The sequence below is a fragment of the Phalacrocorax carbo genome, chromosome 3 (assembly GCF_963921805.1).
Source record: "Phalacrocorax carbo chromosome 3, bPhaCar2.1, whole genome shotgun sequence".
NCBI lineage: Eukaryota > Metazoa > Chordata > Aves > Suliformes > Phalacrocoracidae > Phalacrocorax > Phalacrocorax carbo.
Genome location: NC_087515.1, coordinates 46,041,754 through 46,065,763, shown reverse-complemented (window position 1 = coordinate 46,065,763; position 24,010 = coordinate 46,041,754). Strand labels below are relative to the sequence as shown.

The 24,010-nt window shown below is 36.9% G+C and overlaps 1 protein-coding gene and 1 long non-coding RNA gene across 2 annotated transcripts in view; one reads left to right on the top strand and one right to left on the bottom strand.

The window, feature by feature from the left end:
• SLX4IP (SLX4 interacting protein) overlaps positions 1-23,557 on the top strand; it is a 78,445-nt gene extending 54,888 nt beyond the window's left edge. Inside the window, 5 exon segments of the mRNA XM_064446780.1 lie at positions 4,586-4,663; positions 7,407-7,495; positions 20,163-20,272; positions 21,775-22,582; positions 22,585-23,557. Of these exon segments, the coding sequence (XP_064302850.1) occupies positions 4,586-4,663; positions 7,407-7,495; positions 20,163-20,272; positions 21,775-22,582; positions 22,585-22,605 (1,106 nt within the window). The 3' untranslated portion in view covers positions 22,606-23,557.
• On the bottom strand, positions 1,605-13,191 carry LOC135312544 (uncharacterized). The gene is made up of 3 exons (XR_010372116.1): positions 13,092-13,191; positions 9,871-9,965; positions 1,605-3,449 (listed from the first exon to the last, which is right to left on the bottom strand). It is a non-coding gene; the product is annotated as an uncharacterized LOC135312544 (long non-coding RNA).
• Positions 23,558-24,010: the final 453 nt, after the last annotated feature.

Here is a 24,010-nt window from a genome sequence, read left to right as displayed (position 1 = left end):
CTTCATGTATAGAAATTTAATGGCCAGAATGGTTTTTATTTCTTAGGTACTAAACATTTTTTTAAAAATTTATGGGCTTTATTTTACATTGATCAGTACACATTTTCCTGTGTACTTGCATGTGATTATCACTTGAAATAATGAAAATAAATAAAAAAAACCCCAACTTAAAATTCTTTGAACTGAAGGCAGGGTGGATGGAAAGAATGGATGCCATCCTGAGCTGTTTAAATTGTTCTGAAACCCACTATTTAGTGTATAAAAATTTGTACAAGGTGAAGATGCTGTTGTCATTAACTATGATGTTGATTTGGCGGGGGGGAGGAGGAGGGGAAAGGGAAGGGGGATATTTGAGATGATACAGAAATTCTGTACCCATTCTGAACACCAGAAAAGGCTCAGGAAGTCTTGACGTCTTTTTGTATCTGCTGTCTTGTGCCTGCTGTCCCTGGTCTATCTCAGACTTGGACTTAAATTCACATGCCAGTATTTGGTTTTGGATCTCTTCTGAATTAGAAATGGCAACCTGCACTGGAGCACATGCTATGAACATGAACGTTTGTTTGGGGGAAGGGAAGCTACATGATTAACAGTAGGTTTAGAATAAAATTTTCCTTTTTGTTTACGAACAATCAGGAATTTGGATTTGGTGGTGAATAATTTTTAGTGGAGAAATAAGACAGCTGAAAAGTCATGTAATAATATGTCTCTGGAGCACTTTGAAGATGAAAAGCTGTATATACTGTAAACATTATTACTAGTAAAGCTTAATACGTGTGGAATAATTAATCTAGCCTCAGCAAAATGTAGATTTTTTAAAAAAATATACAATATAGTGTTTCAGAAAGTGTAATGCATTTACGTATATAATTTCACATCATAAGAAATCCATCCTCTTATTTATTTAATATCTGTGTGTTGCAATAATTTACTTCGTTACTTTCCGAACATAAGGCAGTACTAATCCAGAACAACTTGTCAGAAATGTGAAACGTTTAGGCTGGGAGGAAAAATATGTTCTTTTGAAGGTGGTATAAAATACTGCGCGATAAGAAATAGGTGCCTGTCAGATATGGAAATGTTTGGGGGGGCACTTGGTTGTCTTATGCTTGTACCGTGGCTTTGGAGGAGACTTGACTGAATTTAGTTACAAAGCCATTCAGGTGCCAGATTGCGCTGGGAAGTGAACACCTGCCAGGCTTTTCCAGATAACTCAGCAGCTCAGAGGCATTTTCCCAGGCTCCCAGATGAATGGTCTGTAATAGCCGTGGGAGAGGGCTTCCCACCACTCCGCACGACCACAGCCTTTTCTTGGCAGCTTTCTGGAAGCGTAAGTCAGCTTGGCTGCAACTCCTTTGGAAAACAAGTGTTGCTGGATACTCTTACATTAGAGAGTCAGTGTCTGATACTTCCTCTCGGTGTCATGGGACTATAAATATAACAAGCAGGGCAAATTACCGTTCCCTTAAAAGGCAGCAGTCACTGGTACGTATTTCAGCTGAAACTGAATTGTGGCTTTTCTAGAACCACTTCTATTCAGTGACATTTTGGGTTTCAGGGTCTGTTGCATTTGGGGTTGGTTTGGGTTTTTTTTTCCCCTTGTTTGTTTTTGGAACCTGGATCTGATGATTTAGGTGCACAGTTTTAAAGAAAGAAGAGCAAAGCTCCAAATCACTACCAACAATTTTACTTCTGTTTCTGTGTTGGCAGTCTACAAACAGAGCTTTGTCTATGTCCCATGATGAAGAGGAAATTGAAGATTGGGCCAATTGAGTTTGCTGAGCCTAAGACCTGTGAACTTTGTTACTGGCTGCAAAACACTGTATGTAGCTGGAGGTTAAAACTTACATGGTATGCTTAAAAGGAGTTAGTGATGGATCATTTGGTACATGTCAGTTGGCCCCTTCTTCCAGAAATCATGAACAGCAGCTTTTGGTCCTTGCTGAGTATATACTGGCCATCTTCCCTGAAGCATAATCAACAGCTTGCCCAAAGCCAACATTAGTATATGCTAGTATATAAACAGCATTGATGGTGGACAAGTCTGGAATTGAGAACAGACTTAGACTCACGTTGAGTAACTGTATAGAAAGTTTAAAAAGCTGCAGGTTGCATGTTGTTGTCAGATAAGAAGGTTTTCTTGTGGGGCTTATTTTTTAGTTTCTTATTTCATGAAGCAGAATGGTTAATTGGATAATATATTTCTCTTGAAGGAAGCAGAAAGAGGATATCACAGTTTTTATAGTTCTGCAGTAACTCTGGCAACTTTAAAACTAGGGAAGTTTTGCAAACTCCAGCTGACTGTGGATTAGATCAGATGTCACATACAAGAGTGTTTCAAACCATTTGATGAGTGTAGCTGTGTGATACATTCAAGATAGCTATATTTTGAAAGTAATACACCTTAATTTTCTCACAGTTAGCAATAAGTAACAGCAAATTATCTGTTCAGGCTTTTTTTTTTTTTTGCAAAGTCAAGTAGTAAATAGTCATGGAAACCAAATTATTTTCTAGTGTTAGTCCCTCTGGGCTGAGCTTATTAGCTCAGGCGCAACTCCCTCTGAAGGCTTTAAAAGACTTGCAGACTTGAGCTGACGTTGCAAAAATAGTGTAGATGTGTCTTGATCTCTTAGGTAGTTATTTATTTTGTTAGATTTGAGGTAGGTGTTCTCTTCCAGAGAACAGTAGCTAGCTGAATCAAGAGCCTTTAAGAGGAATTTGAAACTTTCTTCAGGCCATTAGTCAATCAAATATGATTAAACACTTAACCTCTCAGAGAATACCAGGATAGCAAGAAAAATAAACAGATATACACGTCACTGATTCATAAAAGAATTTCAGGAATGAACTATCCTGCTTTTCCCAGTGAAAAGCAAAAGATTCACACTTTTTCATGTCAAGTTCCTCTCAAGAAAAATACACTTGGAATATCCCAGACAAATGGAGGTAGAAAGGCTCTCGTAATATTTACTCTCTGTTTGAAGATCTGTTTGCAAATTTGTACTTCTGGGAATGTTACTCTTCAGGGTTATGGAAGTTGCAGTGGAAGATACTATTATCACACTAATAACTTACTTGTATACAGGGCAAATTCTTTGATTTGGCTAACCCTGCTAACAATGTTAAAGAGCTGTGGATGCCAAAGTGGAAATAGCTAAAAGTAATTTTCTTTAATTCTGCTCGTAAATATACAGTTAATAAAGCCAGTGGATTACATCCAAATTTTTCTCTAGTGCTCATCATTTTTAAAGGATGGTTCAACTTGTCACATCTTGACTTGATCTCTAAAGGGAAGTAAAATTTTAGGTATCTTCCTGAGGGGAGGGAAGACAGATGGCTGATAATTTTCAAAGGGATTGATTGCGATCAATAACTGCCGTTCTTAATGATGCGGAACAGCACTTGATGGTGAGCTTCAGGAGATCTTGTACAAGTAGGAGACCTGTAGGCTGTGAAGGAGAGGACATGTGTTTTTGAGGCTTATACATAGAAATAAAGCATGCCTTGGCAATTGCTCAGTAGAGGTTGGGACTGGAACAAAAAAGCTTTCATTAGTTCTTTTTAAATGGTTAATTAGAAGAACAGGAGTAGGACTTAATTTTCTAACTTTTCTGTGGTAATTACATCTAGGATACCTGACTGTCTTGGAAGCAGTTGTAAGTCTTCCAAAACCCATCAGAGATAGGGGAAATACCACTAACCCTCTTTTTTGCACATTGATTTTGGTGAGGTGCACAGGGAGACTGTGGAGGAAGAGTTACAGATGCTAGCTTCTTTCAATGTTAGTGGGAGTTAGGTTGCTAAATACCTTTATGGATCAAGTCCTAACTGATCTACTCAGGATCATTTGCAAGTTTAAGAAGAATAAAAGTAAAATCTGATTTCCTTAGCCATAGTCTCTTTGCTGTAATTTAATCCTTTCCGTCCTTTGCTAATGTTCCCAGTGCACAAGGATTTCTGTCATTCTCAGGAATAGAAACTGAAGAAGCCTCTGTGTATATCACAGGTATCTGCTGGGTCAGCCAGGCTAGCTCTGTCTGTTTGTAGATACTGAGGAGTTTAAATGTATTAATTTCTCACTTAATTCAATGGAGCTGTAGATAATTAGGACAATTCATGGTTCGTTTGTTTGTTTGTTTTTATAGCCAGCATTTTTTCTATCAGTTTTGAGTATGTCACCTTTCTTTAGAATGCAGTGAAGTAAATGGTCATCTGTAGTGTTCTTGTAGAATATCTGTGAAAACATCATAGTGATTAAGGCTCTCACTTATTGGACTAGTGACCATAACACCAGGCTATTAAGCAGATGACATCTCTGATCAATTAATGAAATTTATTTCTTTGGTTGGATACCAGAACTTGGTGGTTAGTAATTTGTTTAGATTTTTCCTGTTTCAGATACTAATTTCTTGAGGCTACAGTGTGAGCAGTTTCTTTTTAAAAATATTCCTTTAAAGTTATTTTCTTTTATGTACTTGAGCTGCTGCTTCTTCTGCTCAATACCTTTTCAGATGTGCAACGCTTTGAGACCAGAATGCCCAAGATACCCTTACACTTATTATGATCCCTTTGTTTTATGTTGCAGCCAACAGTTTTCACATTACTGCCTACTTTATGAAGAGATGGGTTAACCTCTATTGTGCTGTAGGGAAACGTTATCATGGTAAGAAATCAGTTTCTTATAGTGTTACTTAAAATTTTACATTTCTGGGAGAAAAAAAAAGGAGCATGAACTAATATTTTGTCAGATTTGGTCTACTTAATCAGAATTTATTTCAGAGCTTGATTTTGCTGCTTTTTTTTCTAGAGGTTGTTTCCTAAAAAAATAGAGAAATGTTTTTTAACATATGATGGATTTTCTTTAAAACTTAGTTTTAAATTTGTATATGCCTTGCTCCAGGGTAATCAGCTATACCACACCAAATTCTGTAAGTATGATGAGACTCAGCATTTTACTGAATCTCTACAGGGTAGTAAACCAACCAAACGTTGCGGTATGAATCACTTCATTATTGCTGGAGTGTCTTGTGACATCAACTGTGCAATACAAGTGTATGCAAGAAAAGGCTTTCATTCACCTCAGTGCTATAAAACCTTTACATAGGTGATGTCATTGGACCAGATATTTTTTCAAGATCTTCTCAAGTCAAGATGCTCTGTAAGGAAGTGATATCAATCTTATCCTGCCAACAGCAATAAAAAGGAGCAATAATGATCACTGCCCTGTCTGTTGAGCTCTTTGTATTAAAAAAAAGGCAAAATGAATTGATTAGGTGCCCTTAAAAATATTGAACACTTGAACTGATATTTTTAAGGATTTCTTATTTTTACAGGAATTCATTATATTCATAAATGTTTAAATATCTACTCAAATGGCAACTAGGTATTTTCTAAGTCCATCTTCTTTGAAAAGATTGGAGTGTTGATTTTAAATATTTAATCGAACTTAATCTCCCAGCCTCCTGGAAGAATAGTTAGAACAGACTTTCTGCATTGGTATCTCAACACTGGGTTCTGTGTATTAAATTTGGACCTTTAAGTGCAATGATTACCTAAAGATGCTTTTTATTTTGTTAGCCAGCAAGTGAGATTCTTATAAAAATATAACAGTAAAAATGTCTAACAGAAATGAACTTGCTCTGCTAGTGCTGCCAAAAAGAGAGGCTTTGATGCTGCCTGCAGTCAAAACTTTGCTTCCACATGAAGTTCCTAACAAGACAGGGAGTTAATTTTGCTGGGTTTGATTCCCAATAGATAGCAAAATAAGCACACAACCTAAAAAAAAAATAATTTGGCACCAATGTTTTTCCTTTCTGTAAGATACATCTAGTACTTCACAAACAGATGTTGAGCCTTACAGAAGAAGAATCTTGCATACTTTCATCAGTGATGCTCACTCAATATCTAGAGTAAACTTACCTAAGAGGCTATTTATTGGAACCTCACATAACAAATTCAGTCCCTGCTCCGCTGTCCAGCATTTCTTTTGTAGCCTATTTGGAAGACGTCCATAGGCTGCCCACAGTTTGAAAGACTACTAGACCTTTGCAGGTGGCTTTTCAGGTCTTGAGGATACAAGCAGAGAAAGAACAGTCAGGACGTAAGGCACAGCACAAATACTTCCTTGGACACAGTTTTGCTAACAGAGTTGATATTTCTGAAAGGATTCTATAAAGCATATATTCATTTTCAAGTTATTGTAGCTTCACAAGTTGTTGTGCCAGTACACATGCATCTGGGGGCTCTGTGTATGCTTTTTCAACCAATGGCAGCTGCAAGGTAACCTGTTTCAACATCCCCATCTTTCATTGTAACGACTCTAGAAAAGTTACTGCTGGTACACACTCAGAGGGGTTTGTCAGATGCTAATAGATCTGCTGTTGGTGAAGAAACAGTACCTTGTAACAAATTGTGCACATTGTGCCTATACTCAGTTCATTTTGAAGAGATAATCTACCAAAAAAATCAATGAGGTCAACATCGTGTTTTTTCTGCATGCCTCGTCTCTTTCTTGTCCCAGAAAATACGGTGTTATGGCTTATTTTTGAAGTATAACAAACTTTAATAATTAGTAACTCTTTAAAACCAAGCAAAAAAACCAAACCAAAACAAAACCCCCAAAAAAACAAAGCCCAGAAAACCTCAAAACCCAAAAACTCGACAACATAAAAATCTGAGCTGAAAACATGAAGACAGTAATCTGGAAATAATCTGATACGTAAAATAAAAAAATAGCAATGCTAGGAAAAGAGCAGAGATTGATAGGTACTAAATAAAGCTTTGTCTGGTCTATTATAATCTGAGAAGCCTTCAATTTTTAATAATTTGTAAATAGGTTTTTGTTATTGTCTTCGTAGCAAACCATGTGAACTTGAGTAAAATATGTAATTTAGTAGTAGTTAACCAATTTGTTTAATGACGTTAAAAAAATCAGTGTAGTCAGAATTTGAAACACTTAGCCTTATGCTGAATTTTTATGCCAAGTCCTGATTGAATATGTTGTGCTATATTACAAACATAATTTACAGCTTTTGTGATGAAAAGACTCGTCACCAGAATAGCACAAAAGAGATTATTGCTAAGTGGTTCGTCTGTCAGTTCTGTCTGGTATATTTGTCCAGGGGTGCAGGTGGACTAATTTGCAGCCATGACTATCCTCCTGGGAATAAAACTTACTCTGACTTATTGATTTTTTGGGAATGGTTTAAAAAAGCAAAGCAAAAGGAGGGATGAGGTGTTGAAAGGAGTAAGTAAGAAACTAGTGGAGTGCATGAAGTGAGTTAGTGCGCAATTTAAAAAATACTTTATTTTGTTTACTAGAATAGCATGTATATATGTTGTCATTATGTGTGGGTTTGAATATGGTTATAACTTTTGTAATAATCTTTTCAATTATTTTTGTATAGGCCTACGTGTGTTTCCAGACAGACTTATAGTTTGTGTCAGTAAACTTGAATCTGATCCAAGTGCTTGGACATGTGAAAATGGTGTATTGGTATGTACAAAACCGCTCTATAAACTTTCTTTATTTTATAGTGGTAAGATGAATGTTTATATATAGATGTAGTTATTCACATATTTGTGACTGTCGTCTTGGAACCAGAGAGTTACATTGACAGTTGGGCCAAAGTATTCAAAAGGACTTCTTGAAGTGAGTCTGAAGCAGCAAAAATGGGAGTTCTTGGGAGCTCAGCATTTTCTGAGCCATATAAGGCTCCGAGAAAAAGACCACGTATTTAGAAAGTTAGGTATGATTTTAGCACCTTGATTTAAGGATCTTTTTTCCCTTTATTTTTTTGTCCTTGTAACATTTTACTTTCCAAAACGATTATGGGGCAGTTTTTAATGTCAATGGGTTTCTTGTATATTTTCTTAGCATTTGCTCTGCAAAACAACTCAAATGGATCGGTGCTAGCCCTGGTGGGGAAAAAAAAAATCCCCAAACGTTTATGGAGAAAAAGGCACTGGTGTGTAGTTAAATACTATAAACAATTCTACTTAAATATTTCATCCTGAAGGCTTTATCAGGGTCAAAGGCTTATGAATTTTATGCTGCAGTTAACTGCTGATTGTCTCAGGAGTGCTCACATTGACCCAGATGGCTTGCTTTATGGCAGGCAGCCTCTTCTGTGCTCACAGTAAGAATCAGAATTACACACTGAGGTCTATGTATGTTTTATTAGTTTATCTTAAATGTATTAAAGTATATTTGACCCTTGTAAAGAAAAAGCTTTTCTTCTACTCATGCAACTTAGTATTTTTTTAATATCAAGCAGAGTGGGTTTTTTTAATTATACTAAATGCAGATTTAATTATCTTGATTCCTAGATTGGTAAGTATCCTTAAATGTCAAAATATCAAGCAAATGGTTTTTTTCTCTTTCAGAAAAAACTAACTACTTTAGAAGTACTTGCTATTTTGAAAATTACTACTCTCTCGGTATTGTCTTGAAAGGTACATAGATACTTCAAGTAGAAAATCCTGTCTCTGCACTTCGATTGAGAAATAATTATCTGGTTTGGGTCTTTTGTTTTTTTTTGTTTTGTTTTCTTTGCTTAGGTATCTCTTGTGAGATATTCAGTTTCCCCATTTGGTGTTTTTAATCTTTCCATAAAATAAAAAATGAGAAGTTTTCTTTAGTTTCTTTCACATGATTCTGTCTAGTAAGAAGGCAGCAAATGAAAACTATAATGTTATGGACTTCAGCTTGACTATTTCAAAATTTGATCCTGGTCTATGGAGACTCCATGTTGTTTGAAAAGACAGTTTAAACACGTTTCGAAACAATAAAACTGTTAGTGGGATCATAACCTAAGCAATAATAAAGTCTTGGGATTTTGCTTTAATTACAGATACAGTATATGTGCATAGAACCGGCTGGCACGGTATGTTGGTAGGAGAGAGTAAGATTGAAGTTATTCCTAAGCCATCTTGCCTGATTTGAAGAACTAAAAAGATGTGAACAAACCCTCAGCAAATGTTTTGGAGTGTCTTTTTAATTCTTACCACTCTAACTTAGAGGGTTCACTCCAGACTGTGGTGTTGTTCTCAAATTTCTCCAGCATGTTAATACTGAATTTGTCATATACCCCAGTTCAGTACTTTGCCAAACTGGGGAGTGCTTGATTGCCACCGAGAGGCAATTTCATGTTTTTGGGACTTCAGAATTAAAGGCTAAGGATCTGCGCTCTCTGTGTGTACTTTTGCCTGTGCAGTTTTGCAGTGAGCATGCCTGAACTCTGGACTACACAAGACCACCCAGAAGACCTTTCCATTGATATACTCCAGTGTATTCTGTCATGGGCCAAAAATGAGGCATATGTTTTTCCTCTATGTTGTTTGGGTTTGAATAATTTCATAATGCTGCATGCAAGTTCTTTTAAACATTTAATCAGCTCACACTCTTGGTTTTGAGGGCCTATCTGTGTTTTATAAAAGTAGTTGAGACTATGTTAATGGAGACTTTGTCACTTTTCAGTGTTGCTGAATGTCACTGAGATTGACTTAGTCAGGACTTAACAATTATTTTTTTTAAACTGCTTTTATGCTGGTTTATGGTTTGAGTCAAGCTTTCATTCCTGAGCTCTGTCAAGATAAGTCAGGCTCAATGCCCTGCTTTCCTGTTACTTGGAACCAGTTCTATGTCAGCCTGATACACATTTCTTTCACTTGCTGCGACTCTCGCTTTCTTCAGCTATCTTTAGTTCTTTATTCTTAGTCTTTTCACTGCCTTTTAGGCTATTCTCTGTGCCTCTGAAATAGACTGTGCTTAAACCAGGAATTTCAAGGGATGTAGCCAGATATAAAATGAAGTCCTAATGTCCTACATGTTAGGAAAGACCATAATTAGATTGCTTTTGAGATACTCACAAGCACAAACCTTAGCACCAGTTGCTGAGGGAAGTCATTTGAAGCCTTCTGTGATGCATCTTGTAAGATCAAGGAAAAGATGGATTAAGTAGTCTCTGTCAAATTAAGCATAAATGAACAAATTGTTTGAGAGTACTTCTAAGGAGTAGAGCTGAAATAAAATATAAGAAAATCTATTGATGTGTAATTTTCTGTTTTCTAGAACCTAGTTAGAAACAGGAGTTTCTGTGGTTGCACCTCAAAATCAGGCTGCAGCCAATAATTATCATTATGGAAGAGAGAAATCTCTATTAAAGAAACAACAAACAAGTTACTGAGAATACATAAGCAAATTGGATGTCTCAAGGAAAAGATGGAAGAATAGCCTGGCTGATTAATGCTAAGTTTAAACATAAACCCATTGTTTTCTGTTTTGCCAACCTGCGCTTGTAATCTTGAATAGTTTTATCTTGAAAGAGAAGACAGTTTTGGGAACATGGCAAAAGAGGAAACCCAGGGAAATATGTAAGAGCTCTGGAGAGATTAGTCATCTTTCTCAGTGATGACATTTTCTTGATGATGATTATTATGTAACGAGGTAAAATGGAAAATTGGAAATGGGCTATCTGAAGAAACAGTGGAAATGGAAATGGGTGGAAGGCTTTTTGGAGGCTTGTGAGCATTTGAAAATGTGCTAACAATGGAGTGTTCATTGATAACCACATCGGCTTTATACTAGAATCTCTGAGAGGAAGCAGTTGTAGGGAAAGCATGAAGGAGGTTAAGCTAATGGTGATATTACAGTGGAAATTTGAAAATACCGTTCATGTGAAATTGGAAAAGAAAGTTGGAGTAGGAGATCCTGTCTTGAATAAAAAGATCTTGGAGTTCCCACTGAGCCTTGTTACGTTACAGACAACATTATACAAAAATATAAATTCTTTTCCAAACAGAATATTGCTCTTAAAAAAACCACAAAACCAACCAAACAAAAAAACTTGCATAGATACATAAGGAGAAGAAAAGTGCCAAATCCCCAACGGAGAATTAAAGTAAACTATTTAATCTTCTTCATACATGTCTGATTTTATAAATTGTGTCATTGTAATATACTTCAGGTACATTAGAGAATTCTCTTTATTAAAACTTATAAAAGCATGCTTATTTTTATTATGCTGGGAAGAGGCTCCTGGTTCTTTCAGGAAAGCATGTACACTTAGCTGTAATTAACAGGAGAATTTTAACATTAGAGTATATGCTGCTGGAATAGTGTGTTTATTGGAAGGTAGAGTGAAAACTTTTTTCAGATAGCAGCAATTTGTAAAGATTAGTAGAAGAATTTAAAGTGTTTAAGATAACTAAATTCCACATAAAGGCTTTTTTTTGTTAAGTGATACCAGATTGGGTCAGGGAAGAAGGAAATGCTGTGAAATACTGTTGCAAAATTCATACTGTGTAAGTGCTAAACGTGGCATGGAACTGTGGGTACTTATATATATAATATCACAGTTAAACTGCTGTAATGGTGGGCTACTACTGAAAAGGTCATTCTATATCTCCTCTAGTTCCAGCTACATACTCCTTTCCTTTCTGGTTACAACGGACTAAGTGATTCTTCAGTCGAGAATGAATTAGTTCATTGACTTGATCCAGCAGAAAACGATTTATTTGTGAAGTTTCTCTGTTTTTTATTGGAGGATTAGTTTTCTTTCACGTCAGTTCACTAAACCAAGTCATCCTGTACCCCACAGTTGCCAACTGTGACACAAAAAATGTTGCAGGGGATGCAGCCAGGATTTGATGAAGAGAGCGGGACCATCCCTTTAGGTATCAGCTGATGGGTACCCTGCTTTGGAAGCAACATCCAAAACACACATTAATGTTACATTTGTTGTAGTACTTGTCTCATCGATGTTTTTTTATTTCATTATCCTTTTTTAAATTTCATAAAAATCTAGTTTTCATGTATTTTCAGATAATATGCTTAACTCTTTTCAGTCATTATAGCAAATATAGCTAGAAGAAAATATTAAGCTGTAGCTTAGTAACTGTATGATCAGGGTTCACTACTTTTTGAAAAAAGGTAGAGAGGGGAAACTGCAGACTAATGAACTCTTTCCAAATACCACATAGTGGAGCAGGTAAAGAATTGCTTTTCCTCTTTGGTGAGTTTTCACTTTTAACACTTAAAGCATCTGTCACTCTTTCCTACTCATCCTTTGTTTTCTGCTGAAGCTGATGCAAGGCTGATGGTACTGAAACATGCAGTCCCTCCTGTCTTCTCTTCTCTTACCCATGTATTCTTGTTCTCTGTGTCTGTCAGTACTGGCATGTGTGGGGAGCTAGGTTAATTCATTGATCCCTCTGAAAACATGTTTGTTTTGTTTTGGGTCTTTGTTGTTCGCATGGTTAGCTTTCAGCTGGGTCACTTCAGTCAGGCTCTCCCTGCGTGGCTGCATAAACGCTAGTGTTGATACAGAGACTTGGCAGGACTGTGTGTTGGGTAAGAGTAAGACTTCCCTTTCAATGTTAGGATAGCTTTAAATTAGCTTGAATCATAAGACTGCTCTCTCTGAGAAACTACATCACAAAGTAATGATACTAACGTCTTTGACTTGGTCGTGAAGAAGAAAGCTATGGCAGTTTTACAATATTCCCTTTTGTCCCAGCTATCTGCCTCTTCTCCTCGGAGATTACCACTCCTATAGCAGAGTTTGCCAAAAGGGGTGTGTGCCCACATCTCATCTTGCTGCATATCAGTCTTGTGGATTCATGCACACCAAGCTTCCCTCGTTTTTAAGCTAGTGCATTGAATTGCAGGTGGGAGCAGCTGGGGTGGGTGTGTGTGCTCCCTTCTGCCAGCCCTGCAGTGGGGGTAGGAACCTCCTGCAAAAGGGGAGGGAGGATACCTGAGAGCAGTAATGCCGTGAATTGCCTCAGTGAGATGTGTCTGAACTTGTCTTGGTTTCTTCTTATAGCTCAACAAACTGATTTATTTTCTGCATGGCAAAAGTCTAATGGCTGTCTGCTGTTTGTTATATTAATGATCCAGAGAAGTGGACAAATGATGAAATGAAATCTGACACAATTATTTCAATTAGTCAAGACTGGAGAGGGCTGTGAAAATTTCAGAGAAACCTCACAGAGGTGGGTAAAGGGGCTTTAGGACTGTAAACAAAAACATCTATTGATAAATGCGTGGTATTTTTACTGAAAAGAACAATTACAGTGTTCATACATACCACTGAGTAAATTAACTGTACGATCTCTGGAAGAAGACCAAGATATTGCCGCAAGAAACTGATTTGAAAATCTTCGCTTCCTAGCATTATTTATCTGAAAAGCAGGCAGAATATTAAAGCATATATGGAATGAAATAAAAAATAATACTTAAATTTTCTTAAAGCCAATTAGTAAATTGAATACATCTTCAATAAAAGATAATGTACCTCTCACTGTGCAAAATCCAGGTGAAGGACAGCAGAAATACAAAAGTTCCTGTAACTGCAGTATAGATGATTAAGCACACAAAATTATTTCCATATGAAGGAATCTTCAAAAAGTAGGGACAAATTGAGTAATCTTTTACTGATCTTAGTAGCCGCTTCTTATGCGAGTGCTTCAGTTGATTTAAATGTAACTCCTTAGAAGCGTTCACAAGGTCTCATTTGTCAAAGCCTTGTGGTTATTTAAGATATTATCATCTGTCATCATCCTTTCACTTCCCTCGTTTTCCTCTCTCCTCTCTCTCTCTTGCCGTCACAGCTTATGCTGGTGCTTACTGTGGATTTGAGCTAAGATTCTGGACCTTGCACTGAATCATGTTTTCTCCCCTCTGCAGACTTTGAGAGGACATGCACCTCCAGCAGAGGTTCAGGGTGGAAGACTGACAGTGATAATGTTGAAAGCTACAGTGAGCTAAAGGTTTTATTTAGCTGCTGTGCATCTGTGATGACTGTCGGACTTAAAAAGGTTTAAATTACTTCAGTTTTTGATAATAATTCTCTGTAGTCCTGTTGGGCAAAGAATAGTTGATGGAATTTTTTTTAAATGGTTTTAAAGAGCAATCAGCACTTCAGCCTTCAGCAGAAATCTGTTACGACTAATAGGAATTTCATAACTTGACCGAAGAGTAAACTGAAATATATGATGATAAAGTTCATGGAAGGATTTTTGAACAAGTTGTAATTATCTCCTGGGCTGTGCAGTTCTGCCTCTTTTATATATTTTACTTCTGTATAACCAGAGTATTAATTATTCTTTCCAAGATCTCCTACAGTTGATAATGTAATTGTATAAAGAGAACAGTTGTTATTTAAAATTGATGTATTCTTTTCCATTTTTTTTTCTGTAAGAATTGAAGTTTTAAGTATATGGAGTATGTCGTTGTATACATCACATACTCCGTGTAATATTCTGTTATGTCATTTAACCAACGCTATATCTAGAAGGATAAATTCAAAGTTCGCTTCAGTATTACTGGTAGGTGTTTAGACATCTGTACTGGTTGACTCCAACAGTCATTTAGATTTGGTAGGCAGATAGAGGATCCTCATGTCAGGCTTAAAAGCTGTACTACAGGATGACAGGAGTGCCTTGCTTTTTTAGATACTCATGTGACGATTGAGCAGTAGATTCCTTCCCTCATGGTTTGTAAAGTTGGGGAAAGGGGTTGAGCTTCACATAAAATTGCGACTTTCTTATTTTATAAAAAAAGTCTTCAAAATATAAACTATGTATATCTTGCATGCACATTCTCTTTTGTAACTACTGGGGACAGAGCCTTAAAATTGATAGGGAAAGATGCATGCTTTTAAGACACTGGTTTTCTTAAAAAAAAAAAAAAAATCAGCATTAATATGCTTTAAATTTTTCTTCAGTGTCATTGAAAGAAGTTATTTTGTTGAAAAGCTATTGCCTTTTCCTCCATTTCTTATCAGTGGACATTTTCTCTGAAGATAGAATCTGTGTCTTGTAACATCAGCATACAAAATCAGAATGATTAATAGCTCAATTACTTAACATTAATTTTAACGCTTTTTGCCTTCAAGCAAATACACACAGCATTTATCTCATGCTTCTCAGTATGTAAATAAATAGTTTGTTTCAGGAGCACCTTCTGTGGCTTTAGAAAGTGTTAGGTATGTTCTTGCTGCCTGTGTTACAGATGTGTATCAATTTTTAAAAAGGCCCCCTGCAACTTCAGGGTTTTTTTGAAGTATCACATTTTATTTGTTTTATGCCATTTACAGCCTATTAGGAATTTGTTCTATTTATTATTCAGCAAGCATTCAAATGCAAATCTAGAGAACTATGAATTTCCTACACTCAGAATACTCTGGTATATGTAATACTCTGCTATATGTAAAATACAATTAAAATCCAAACAAAAGACTTCAAAAGCAAGAAGGCATTTTCCTCATAGAAGTCATATTCTTTAAGCTAATCTGACAATGCTTTGGGGACCTTTGGATAGTTTGGAATTGCCAGGAATTACGTATCAATTGGGATACCCGGGTTCACACCTTGTATTTTGAGAAAGTGGGATGTGTATCACAGGGGCTTCTGACAGATTGGGCCAATTCTGTACTAAATAGTACAGACCATAGGGACTCTTAACAAGCAAAAACTTTACAGTTAAGATCCATGATGTCAAATCAAAATGAATTTTAGTAGTAGGTAATGAAGATTGTACTGATCCAGGAGCTAGATTTTGCTTTCTGTACTAGGCCACAGGTAGGTAATACAGTTCTGCTCCTCACTAGGGAGATGCAGTTTTCTCTGGTTGCTTCTCTAATTTCAATCTTGAAAATAATATATTTTTAAAAATCACCAGCATTCCTTAAAAACACCTATTTCAAATGAAAAATCAGTACTCCCGTGTGTAACATGGAATGATGCTTTATGTCAGAAAGTTTCGATAAAAAACATTGAGAGCAGGGCAGTCCATTTCAAAATGTAGAGCAATATTCTGCAAGTCCAATCAAGGAAATCCTATTTAAGGTTGAGAATAATATCCATTTCTGTTCTTGGAAAACTTCTATGAATGTTTTATGATGTGGTAGGAGTTCATAGTAGAATTGTTAGTACAGATGCTTCACTACATTGGAAATGCTGAAAAATTTGCATCGTGACATTGTGGGAAGCTTTTCCTTCATGTGGGATGGGAGAGGGCAGAAGATGACCCAAAGTCCTGTCTCTGTTGATTTTTTTTCTATCAGATTATAGTATCTGATTGATCCTTCACTGGCAAGCCTCCTCACTTGCTTTAGGAGCCCTTTTCTGTTTATCAGATTGGAAAGAATTGGAAAGAATCCTGTCTGACCTCTCTGATCTGCCAGTCATCTATTAGAACAGTTCTGAAACATCAAGGTTGTCTTAGATGGTTGAGCTCATGGTACTGCTTAGAGTGACATTAAGAGAAATCATGCAATTGCAAGCCCACATAAAGCTCCCTGAAATAAGTGTTTCTGTCTGATTCGTTTTACTAATCTTAAATTTATGCACTTGTGTGTGTCTGGGATAATACTGTATTTCATTGCTTCATCTACATTATTATATTCAGAGTCCCCTCCCATATGCTGCTCTGATACTAAATTTGATTTATTGGACCCATTGATGTTTTCTATTAAGTATTTTTGATGAGCAAGTTGAGCCACATTGATAAATGCAATTCAGAAACAATGTGTGTTTTTAATTGTGGGTTGGGTTTTTTTTTGTTAACCAGACATGAAATTTAATTATCCCCTAGTGTTACTTTATTGGTACATAAGCATGTGCAACTGTTATACTGAGCATAGTAAGACACAATTAGGAAGTATGAAACCAAACTAGAGGCAGGAAGGGTGGCAGCATTGTTCACTTTGGGAATTTTTCTTTCAGCTCAGTATCCCAAACCCTGGACTGAAAAAAGAATTAATATTTGCATGAGTATTATTGACAGGCTGAAAAGGCCAAACCTTTCGCTCTTCTTCAGGATAATGAGTGTAAGGATTCTTCGCAAGTGCACATCCATGAGTAGTTTTTTTTTTACAGGTATTTAATGCTGTATTGCTGAATTCAGCTGTCCTGGAGAGAGCTGCAGATGGCAGTCACCACTTTTACATTGTCGAGGGTTTCTTTTTCGTTCTGAGTTGAGATAGTAAAAGAATGACTTTTCAATTTGGTAAGCCTTAAAGCAAGTACATTGTGTGCTTAACAGTCATGTTTCTCTGTAGGTCTTAATGGAGTTTTTTTCCCAGACATCTTTTTGGATAAGTACTAAGGATCTTACAATCAGGTTTTGAGAAGCCAGTGTAATGAGCAGGTAGGGTCGTAAGACTTTGTAAGCTTCATTTCTGCAGGCCCTTCTTTGCCTAGTTTTAGTGACAAAAAGGAGCAAGCTTACCCTAGGATTTTAAGAGCACATATTTCTAAAAGAGCCCTTGAACTGCCAAGTTAAAGAAGTATTTTAATCTTTTGTGCCCACCCAGTCTCTATACAAATGTAAATATGTCTGTCTTTAACAATTTGCCAAGAAATGTGGTTTTAATTTGTTAGCAACAATCCCACTCCCTGCAGCTCTTTCAGAGTCAAGTCACAAGTCTGGCGGTGCTTTGACATTTTCCTCTGTCATGGAGTCATTGTTTATATGGTGTCTGTTTCTGCTGTCCTCCTTTTTATGCCCAGAATATTTTTCTTTAATTATTTCACTGCCTAAAAGGAATTTGGGATTACTAGACAGGATGAGAGCAGATTAGGTTTTTTCTTTCTTTAGCAAGTCCTGAAGTTCCCATAGGAAATAAACAGTATTCTCAAAACAGACAGTGTTTGTTTTTTTTAATTAACTAAAATTATTAAATCTAATAAAGAAAATAAAGGAAGTATCATCAGTAATGGCTGTCTTAGTAGTATATGGAATGCCCATTGTTATTTATGACTCTCTCTGCCTTCTATTGTGGATTTATTCCAGCCTTCGGGAGTTTACATCACTCCTAATAGCAAAAGGCTCTCTGGTTCCCACAGAGTCTTTCAAAGACTGACTCATATGCCTTATGTTAATTGTTCAGCTCTCAAAATACAGCACTTACAGGGTGTGGTTCCGAGGGGAAAATCTACTGTACTTAAAGGGCATGTTCAGAAGCGTTTCACATATAAATCATTTTGATTTTTAATTTTTTTAATGTCTTAACCCTTTTCTGTAACTATGTGATAAGTTACTTGAAAACAAAATAAACAGTTGAAGATGTGTTAGCCCTTCAGCTCTGGACCATTAACTCTGGTCTGACTCAACTCACAAGTGACATGGCTTCGTCATCTTTGCCTCTCTGTAGGGTCTGGTGTTCACACTCTGGCGTGATGGTACATTCCAGGCAGCAATCACACACTGTTCATAATTGGATGCAAGTTAGAGCTGAGGTTTATTGCTTATCTATAGTAGTATGTGTGGACAGGAACTGTCCCCGTCCTCCTTTGGCTTTTGTACAAAGTGCTACTTTCCACCCATCGTTTACCACATCTACAAGGACTGCCTTAGTGGGCTGGTGATCCTGTTCGCCTGTGCCACGTTGATGTCCTCAGCTGAGGGCTGAAGAAGATTTAATAGAATTAGCCTTACCACAAAGCAGAGTAAGCAAAGTTCAAATGCTTCTGCTTGTGCTCCTGTTCTCTGGTGAAGTAAGAGTGCTCTCCAGCTCCTTTGATGCAGAATGATTGTGCAAGATCCTTCAGTCTGAGTTGTATGAATATTACTGGAAATCAGAATAGTTTCACAGGCTTTGCAGTTAGGAGTCTGTGCCTTCTCTTAAAATTAGGAAAGCTCTTGAGTATTGTAATAGTCTCTTCTTTAATAGTTTACAAAATATGAAAGCGTGTTTAGTCAAATTAGGGGAGTCCATACCTCTATCAGAATAGAAGCAGCAATTAATCCCTCAGATTAAACTAGTTAGGCTTGATTTCTGAGGTTGAAATCATATTGCATGTTTGTCCTGTGTGTTTTCTGCCTGCTGTAAATACGTGTTGCAGTATTAGTGGACAGAACTTCATTTATCAATACATGCAAAAATGTTTGCATAATTTGCCGCTGAAAGGAAGGCTCTGTAGTTTTTTAAACTGTTGAAGTGGTTTTATTTCTTTGCTTGACTACCCTCTTTCTGCTTACAAAACAGGAAGTTGTTTTCAGTGGCTGGAGCGGTGGAAGGAGCGGTGAAGTTCTATTCCCTCTTCTTTAAAACAGAAATAAAAATAAAAATGGGCAGGGCTTAATCCCCTATAAGTGACAGGTTCCTGAGGGGTGTTCCAGGCAGCGGTCATGTACACACTTTGGCCGTGTGCCTCTGCAGTCTTTCTCTACTTTATTCCATTCTTTTGTACTGCCTGGCTCCAGCGTGGTATAAATGGTATATAAATGGTATATAATAATGGTATATAAATGGTATAAATAAGCCCTCCCTACACTTGGTGAGCCCTGATCAGGAGTTGTGTCATGCAGGCTGATGAAGGAAAATGCTGTCAAAGAAAAGGAGATGGACAAAGACTCTTCTCTTCTTCCCTTTGCCATATTTTTCCTCTTCTCTCCATAGCCTCAGAGATACTTTTTGAAGTATGTGGTAGTTAATAGTGAAGCCAGCAAATGGCCCTTCTCTCACTGAGATTGTTTCACTGTGAAAGGAAATGCTCACATCTTGAAGAAAAGGGCATTTTCCTTCCCTCCCTCTCATCCCAATCTCATATTATGTAAAACTATGGTGCTGCTGTTAGCTGAGACCCAAAATAATTCCCCTGTTGTCCTGTAGTAGTCATCAACTACAAGCTGTGAACATCTGAATGTTAATATTAAAAGTTTTAACCCTTGCCTTCTTAAATGAGCAAATAATACTCTATATTTTTTGTAAGTATGGAAAATTATGGGAATTCTTCTGAGAATAAGTGTATAGACCATTGTGCCAGTCAGTCTCTTCAGAAAAAGAAACTGACAAACATGCTCCTGTCTGCAAGAGGTTCCTGGCATTTGTCACTGTTTGAGCCACAACGATGTCAAATATTTACCAGCAGTTTCCTCAGACGGTTTGCAAAGCTACATCCTTTATGTTGCAGTCTTGTTTGTTTGTGGTATGTTTTAGTATATGAAATATGTTCACTGGGAGTCTGAAAGGGGAGGGAACTGACTAGACTCCCAAATATTAGAAGATTAAAAATAATTCTGTTTCTCTTAGACTGCTCAGACCAAAATAATAAAGAACATCTGTAAGTCCTAGTATTAGAGATGGAGGTTTAAGTTGAATAATCATAGCTTGATGTGTCACGTTTTAAACCTGTGTTTTCTTTTGGAGCAGAAAGAAGAACTTTCCAAAGGGACATCTGAATATTTTACTAAATTTGCTGAGAACAAGAAGCTTAAGATTAATCTGAATGAACAAATAAAGCAAGACATCTTGAAAGAAATGTATGTCACTCTTCTTTCTAAGGTGTTATATTTATAATCTGATAAAATTTGGGTAAATAGAATCTAGCCTATGTAATAAAATTTGAAGTAATGTAAACTCCTTTACAAAAGATTGATTTAAATTACTAAGCAACTACTACTCTAGTGTGCATAAGCACATAAAATGATCGTTGTTGTTTTGTATGGCATGAAGAAAGCTATTACAACCCACGTGGATATCTCACGTAGTGCTAGGCAGAATCAAAACAGGGTGTTTTTTCCTTGAATGAAGCTCTGAGCCAAAATAAACATGAGATGTTTGAATCTGGTGGAAAACACTTTGCAGATGTATTTTCTTTTTCATGTTTAGAGTCTGCAGTGTACCAGGATATTTGTTTCAATCTTTGGTCATAGTTAGAGTATCCCTGGTGTAGGGGATGGGGAGGGTTAGTTGGTCAGCTGAACGTATTTTACTGATCCTCTGCTGTACCAGGATGCCATTCTGGTATTGTGCAAGCTGCCTGTAGCCCCAAATCAACTGTGGAATCAGGGATTTGCTGTGAACCCTGGCAACTTTTTTTAACCCATGTTGTCTCATCTGCGTTGTCTTTAGAAGAAGATTAGGTTTGGAGGTATGCCAGCTGTACTTATTTCAGAAGAGGTCTCTTTCTGAAGAGTTAGATATGCCAACCTGGGAACTGCTCGGCATCAGCAGAGCAGCAGAAAGCAGTCTCAGTGTGGGACGATCTATAGTAATATCTTTAGCCTCAAAATCTTACACAGGTGACTTCAATACTTGTGCATAAAGTTTGTCTTACAGCCAATGTGAAACCTAGAGTTGTAGGTGACACGCTGCTGAGGAGTACTGACACTCTATCAGGTCTCTTGTGACCCCATTTTCCTGTATAATTCTGTTTAGAATATCATCTACTTGCATTACCTAAGTCCTTCCCGGATGAAATAGCTTGATACTAGATGAGTAGTGGTTAACTTTAAAGTAATGCTTTGAAATGTCCTGGGAAAAATTCCAGAGGAACATTCTAAAATAGAGCAAAATAGAGATTAGAAACTCTCACAGAGATGCACACACTGCCTCCCCCTGCCTGCCCCCTCTATTCTTTAGATATGCATTTATGCATGTGAATATATGGGAATGGTTTATAATTATTTAGGCACTTAAGAAATATCTAGCCAGTTTGGGAAGGAATTCAATATACTTACGCCATCTTGACCTTTAACATCTGTAATGAATCCAGTTCTGCCTCTTGGAATAGAACATGAACGCCTTCATGGCTTACTCATTAATAAATAGGATTCCCCTAGTGCAGTGGAAAATCAGATGGATTACACTTGATATTATCCACACTCGACAAACATTACTGCTTGTCAAGATGATATACAAGGGGTTTTTTCCACATTCAGAAAGAGGGTTGCCCTAGTGGTGTTTTAGAGTTTGTAAGAAGGGCAGATTGAGGTAGCAAAATTATTTTTTAATTTAAAACCATAATTCCTTTTTATTGCAGTGTGAAAATGACAAAAACAAAAAGTAGCACAAGCAAACCTCAAATCAGCGAGGACTCCAAGAAAGTATATCTTGACTCGGTGGACTTGCAGACAGGTAACAGAAAGAACGACTGTCAAGCTTCTCTCAGTCCTCAATCTGAAGTGAAATGTAGCAGTACAGGACTGCTAAAGGACTGGATAAATACAGCTGAGGGCAACTTGGAGATTCCTGCTTTAGAGCTGGAAATTTATGTTAATCAGAGTCAGCCAGATGATGTTAGCAGCCAGCAAAAACCTTGCTCTGCAGAGTGGTTGAAGTCAAGTCTTATAAGCGAGAACGTACCTTGTAGCTCTAAGTCAGCACTGCTAGGTCCAAAACAAAGTCAAGAAGTGACCAAAACACAGGCTCAACAAAAGACCTATGGTTCAGAAGAAAAATTAGAGCATTTTCAAAAAGTATTCTCTGAAGAGGTGCCTTTAACTCCTAGCAATACAGAAATGAATAAGTGTTGTGATGACCATTTAGGTCCATTCCTGGAGAAGACCCTGCTTAATTCCAGGTTGTTCTCTAAACAAGACTTGATGAAGACCACATCTGAAGATGAGTCAGTCACTTTGGGAAAAAACCTCTCCCATCCTCTTTGTAATAGGAATAATATAGAGCAGACAAAGAAAAATGAGCCAAGCACAACCTCTGGAGAATTTCCTGTGATGCCATCATCTTGTTTAGAACTGCAGTGTGTGTCTTCAGAGAAGCTTACCCAAAAAAGAAAAAAAGAAGGTGAAAACGGTCTCAGGAAGTTAAAACTGCGAAGGCTTAAGAAGTCATGAAGTCTGAAATACTACCTTGATGGCATGTAGGTGGGCAGCTAAATATGCGTTTGGAAAGCATACACAAAAAGTAGGAAGCAATTCAAAATATTTGAAAATAATAAAAATACAAAGTCAAAATTAGATAAAACTTTTTAAGAAAATATATTTAGTTAAGTGTTTTAGTCATCTGGAGCTCTAATGAAGACAATTATTTTAGGTCTTTAGGAATTAGACATAAATACTGTACAAACCAGTGTAGTATTTATAAAAAAAAATCTCTTATGTTTACCAAACAAAATTCTAGATCTACATGGCTTTTAGTACTATTAAAAAGTCATATCAGCTGATGACAGCAAAAGTTAGAATCACTTTCGCGATCCGTGTGCAGCTGCAGTTATTCAGTGTTTTGCTCGTTTCTGAACACAGAGTTTATTTTAGTAAAAATTAATTCTTTCTCTCTCTGTATTAGGCAGTTCATGGTTTGTTCACATGATCTTTACAATGGTAAGGTGAATTGAGGTTCTTTCAAATAAATCTTTAACTGGGATTTAATGTTGCTGATAATTTCAGACCCACCTTTTCCGTGGGGTTTCAAGATAAGTGCAGTTTGTGCTCATGCAGTTTTGATACAAACAAGTATTTCTAACCTGACTTGTGGATACAAGCGATCACGCATTCAGTCTTTGGAAGAATGAAGATTGGGTCTATATATGGCATCACCTGGATGTGCAAACATTGCTATTGGGAAAAGTTCATGCACATGTATATGCACCTTCGTGCGTTCATGGTTCAAAATCAGGCCTTGTTTGTGTGCAAGGACTGGTTTTCAGGTATAGCGATACCCAAGTTATTTCTTATTTTAAGATAGGGGTAATTTAATTGCTCAGTGCTTTTTAATGCTGCTTTTGTAACTTGTACGCTAATGCGCTAAGGAAATGTAACTCTTTATTTCATGCTTTTAAAAATAAAATTATAAGCAATGTTCTTTCATCATTCACTCAAAATCAGTGTGTCCGCAGACATTTTATGTGAAACAATTTTTAAAAAAAATCTTACTGACATCTACTCACCACTGTGGATATCCTCATAATCCATAAGCATTAGAGTTGGTAGTGTAATGCAGGTCCTTATGAGAGTTAGCAGCTCGGTAGTTTACAGCAAGGCGCAGTCAACTGAACGGCATCTTTCTGCTATAAACAACAACTGCCTTTGTTATAAACCAAAAAGATTCTGCGTGCCTGCTAGAAGATGTTTTCTTCTTTTTATTTCAACCTGTTTATGTGATGTTTCTCACAGTGCTTTGCAGTAAGGTTGCTAATGCTTACCAATCTTCAGGCTCTGCAGAAAGATCTTTCCCAGTAACAGCAAAACCAAGGCTGCAAATGAACCTGGATTTGGAGGAAGAATAGCCTGTGGTATGTTTACTGTTGTCTTTTGTGTATG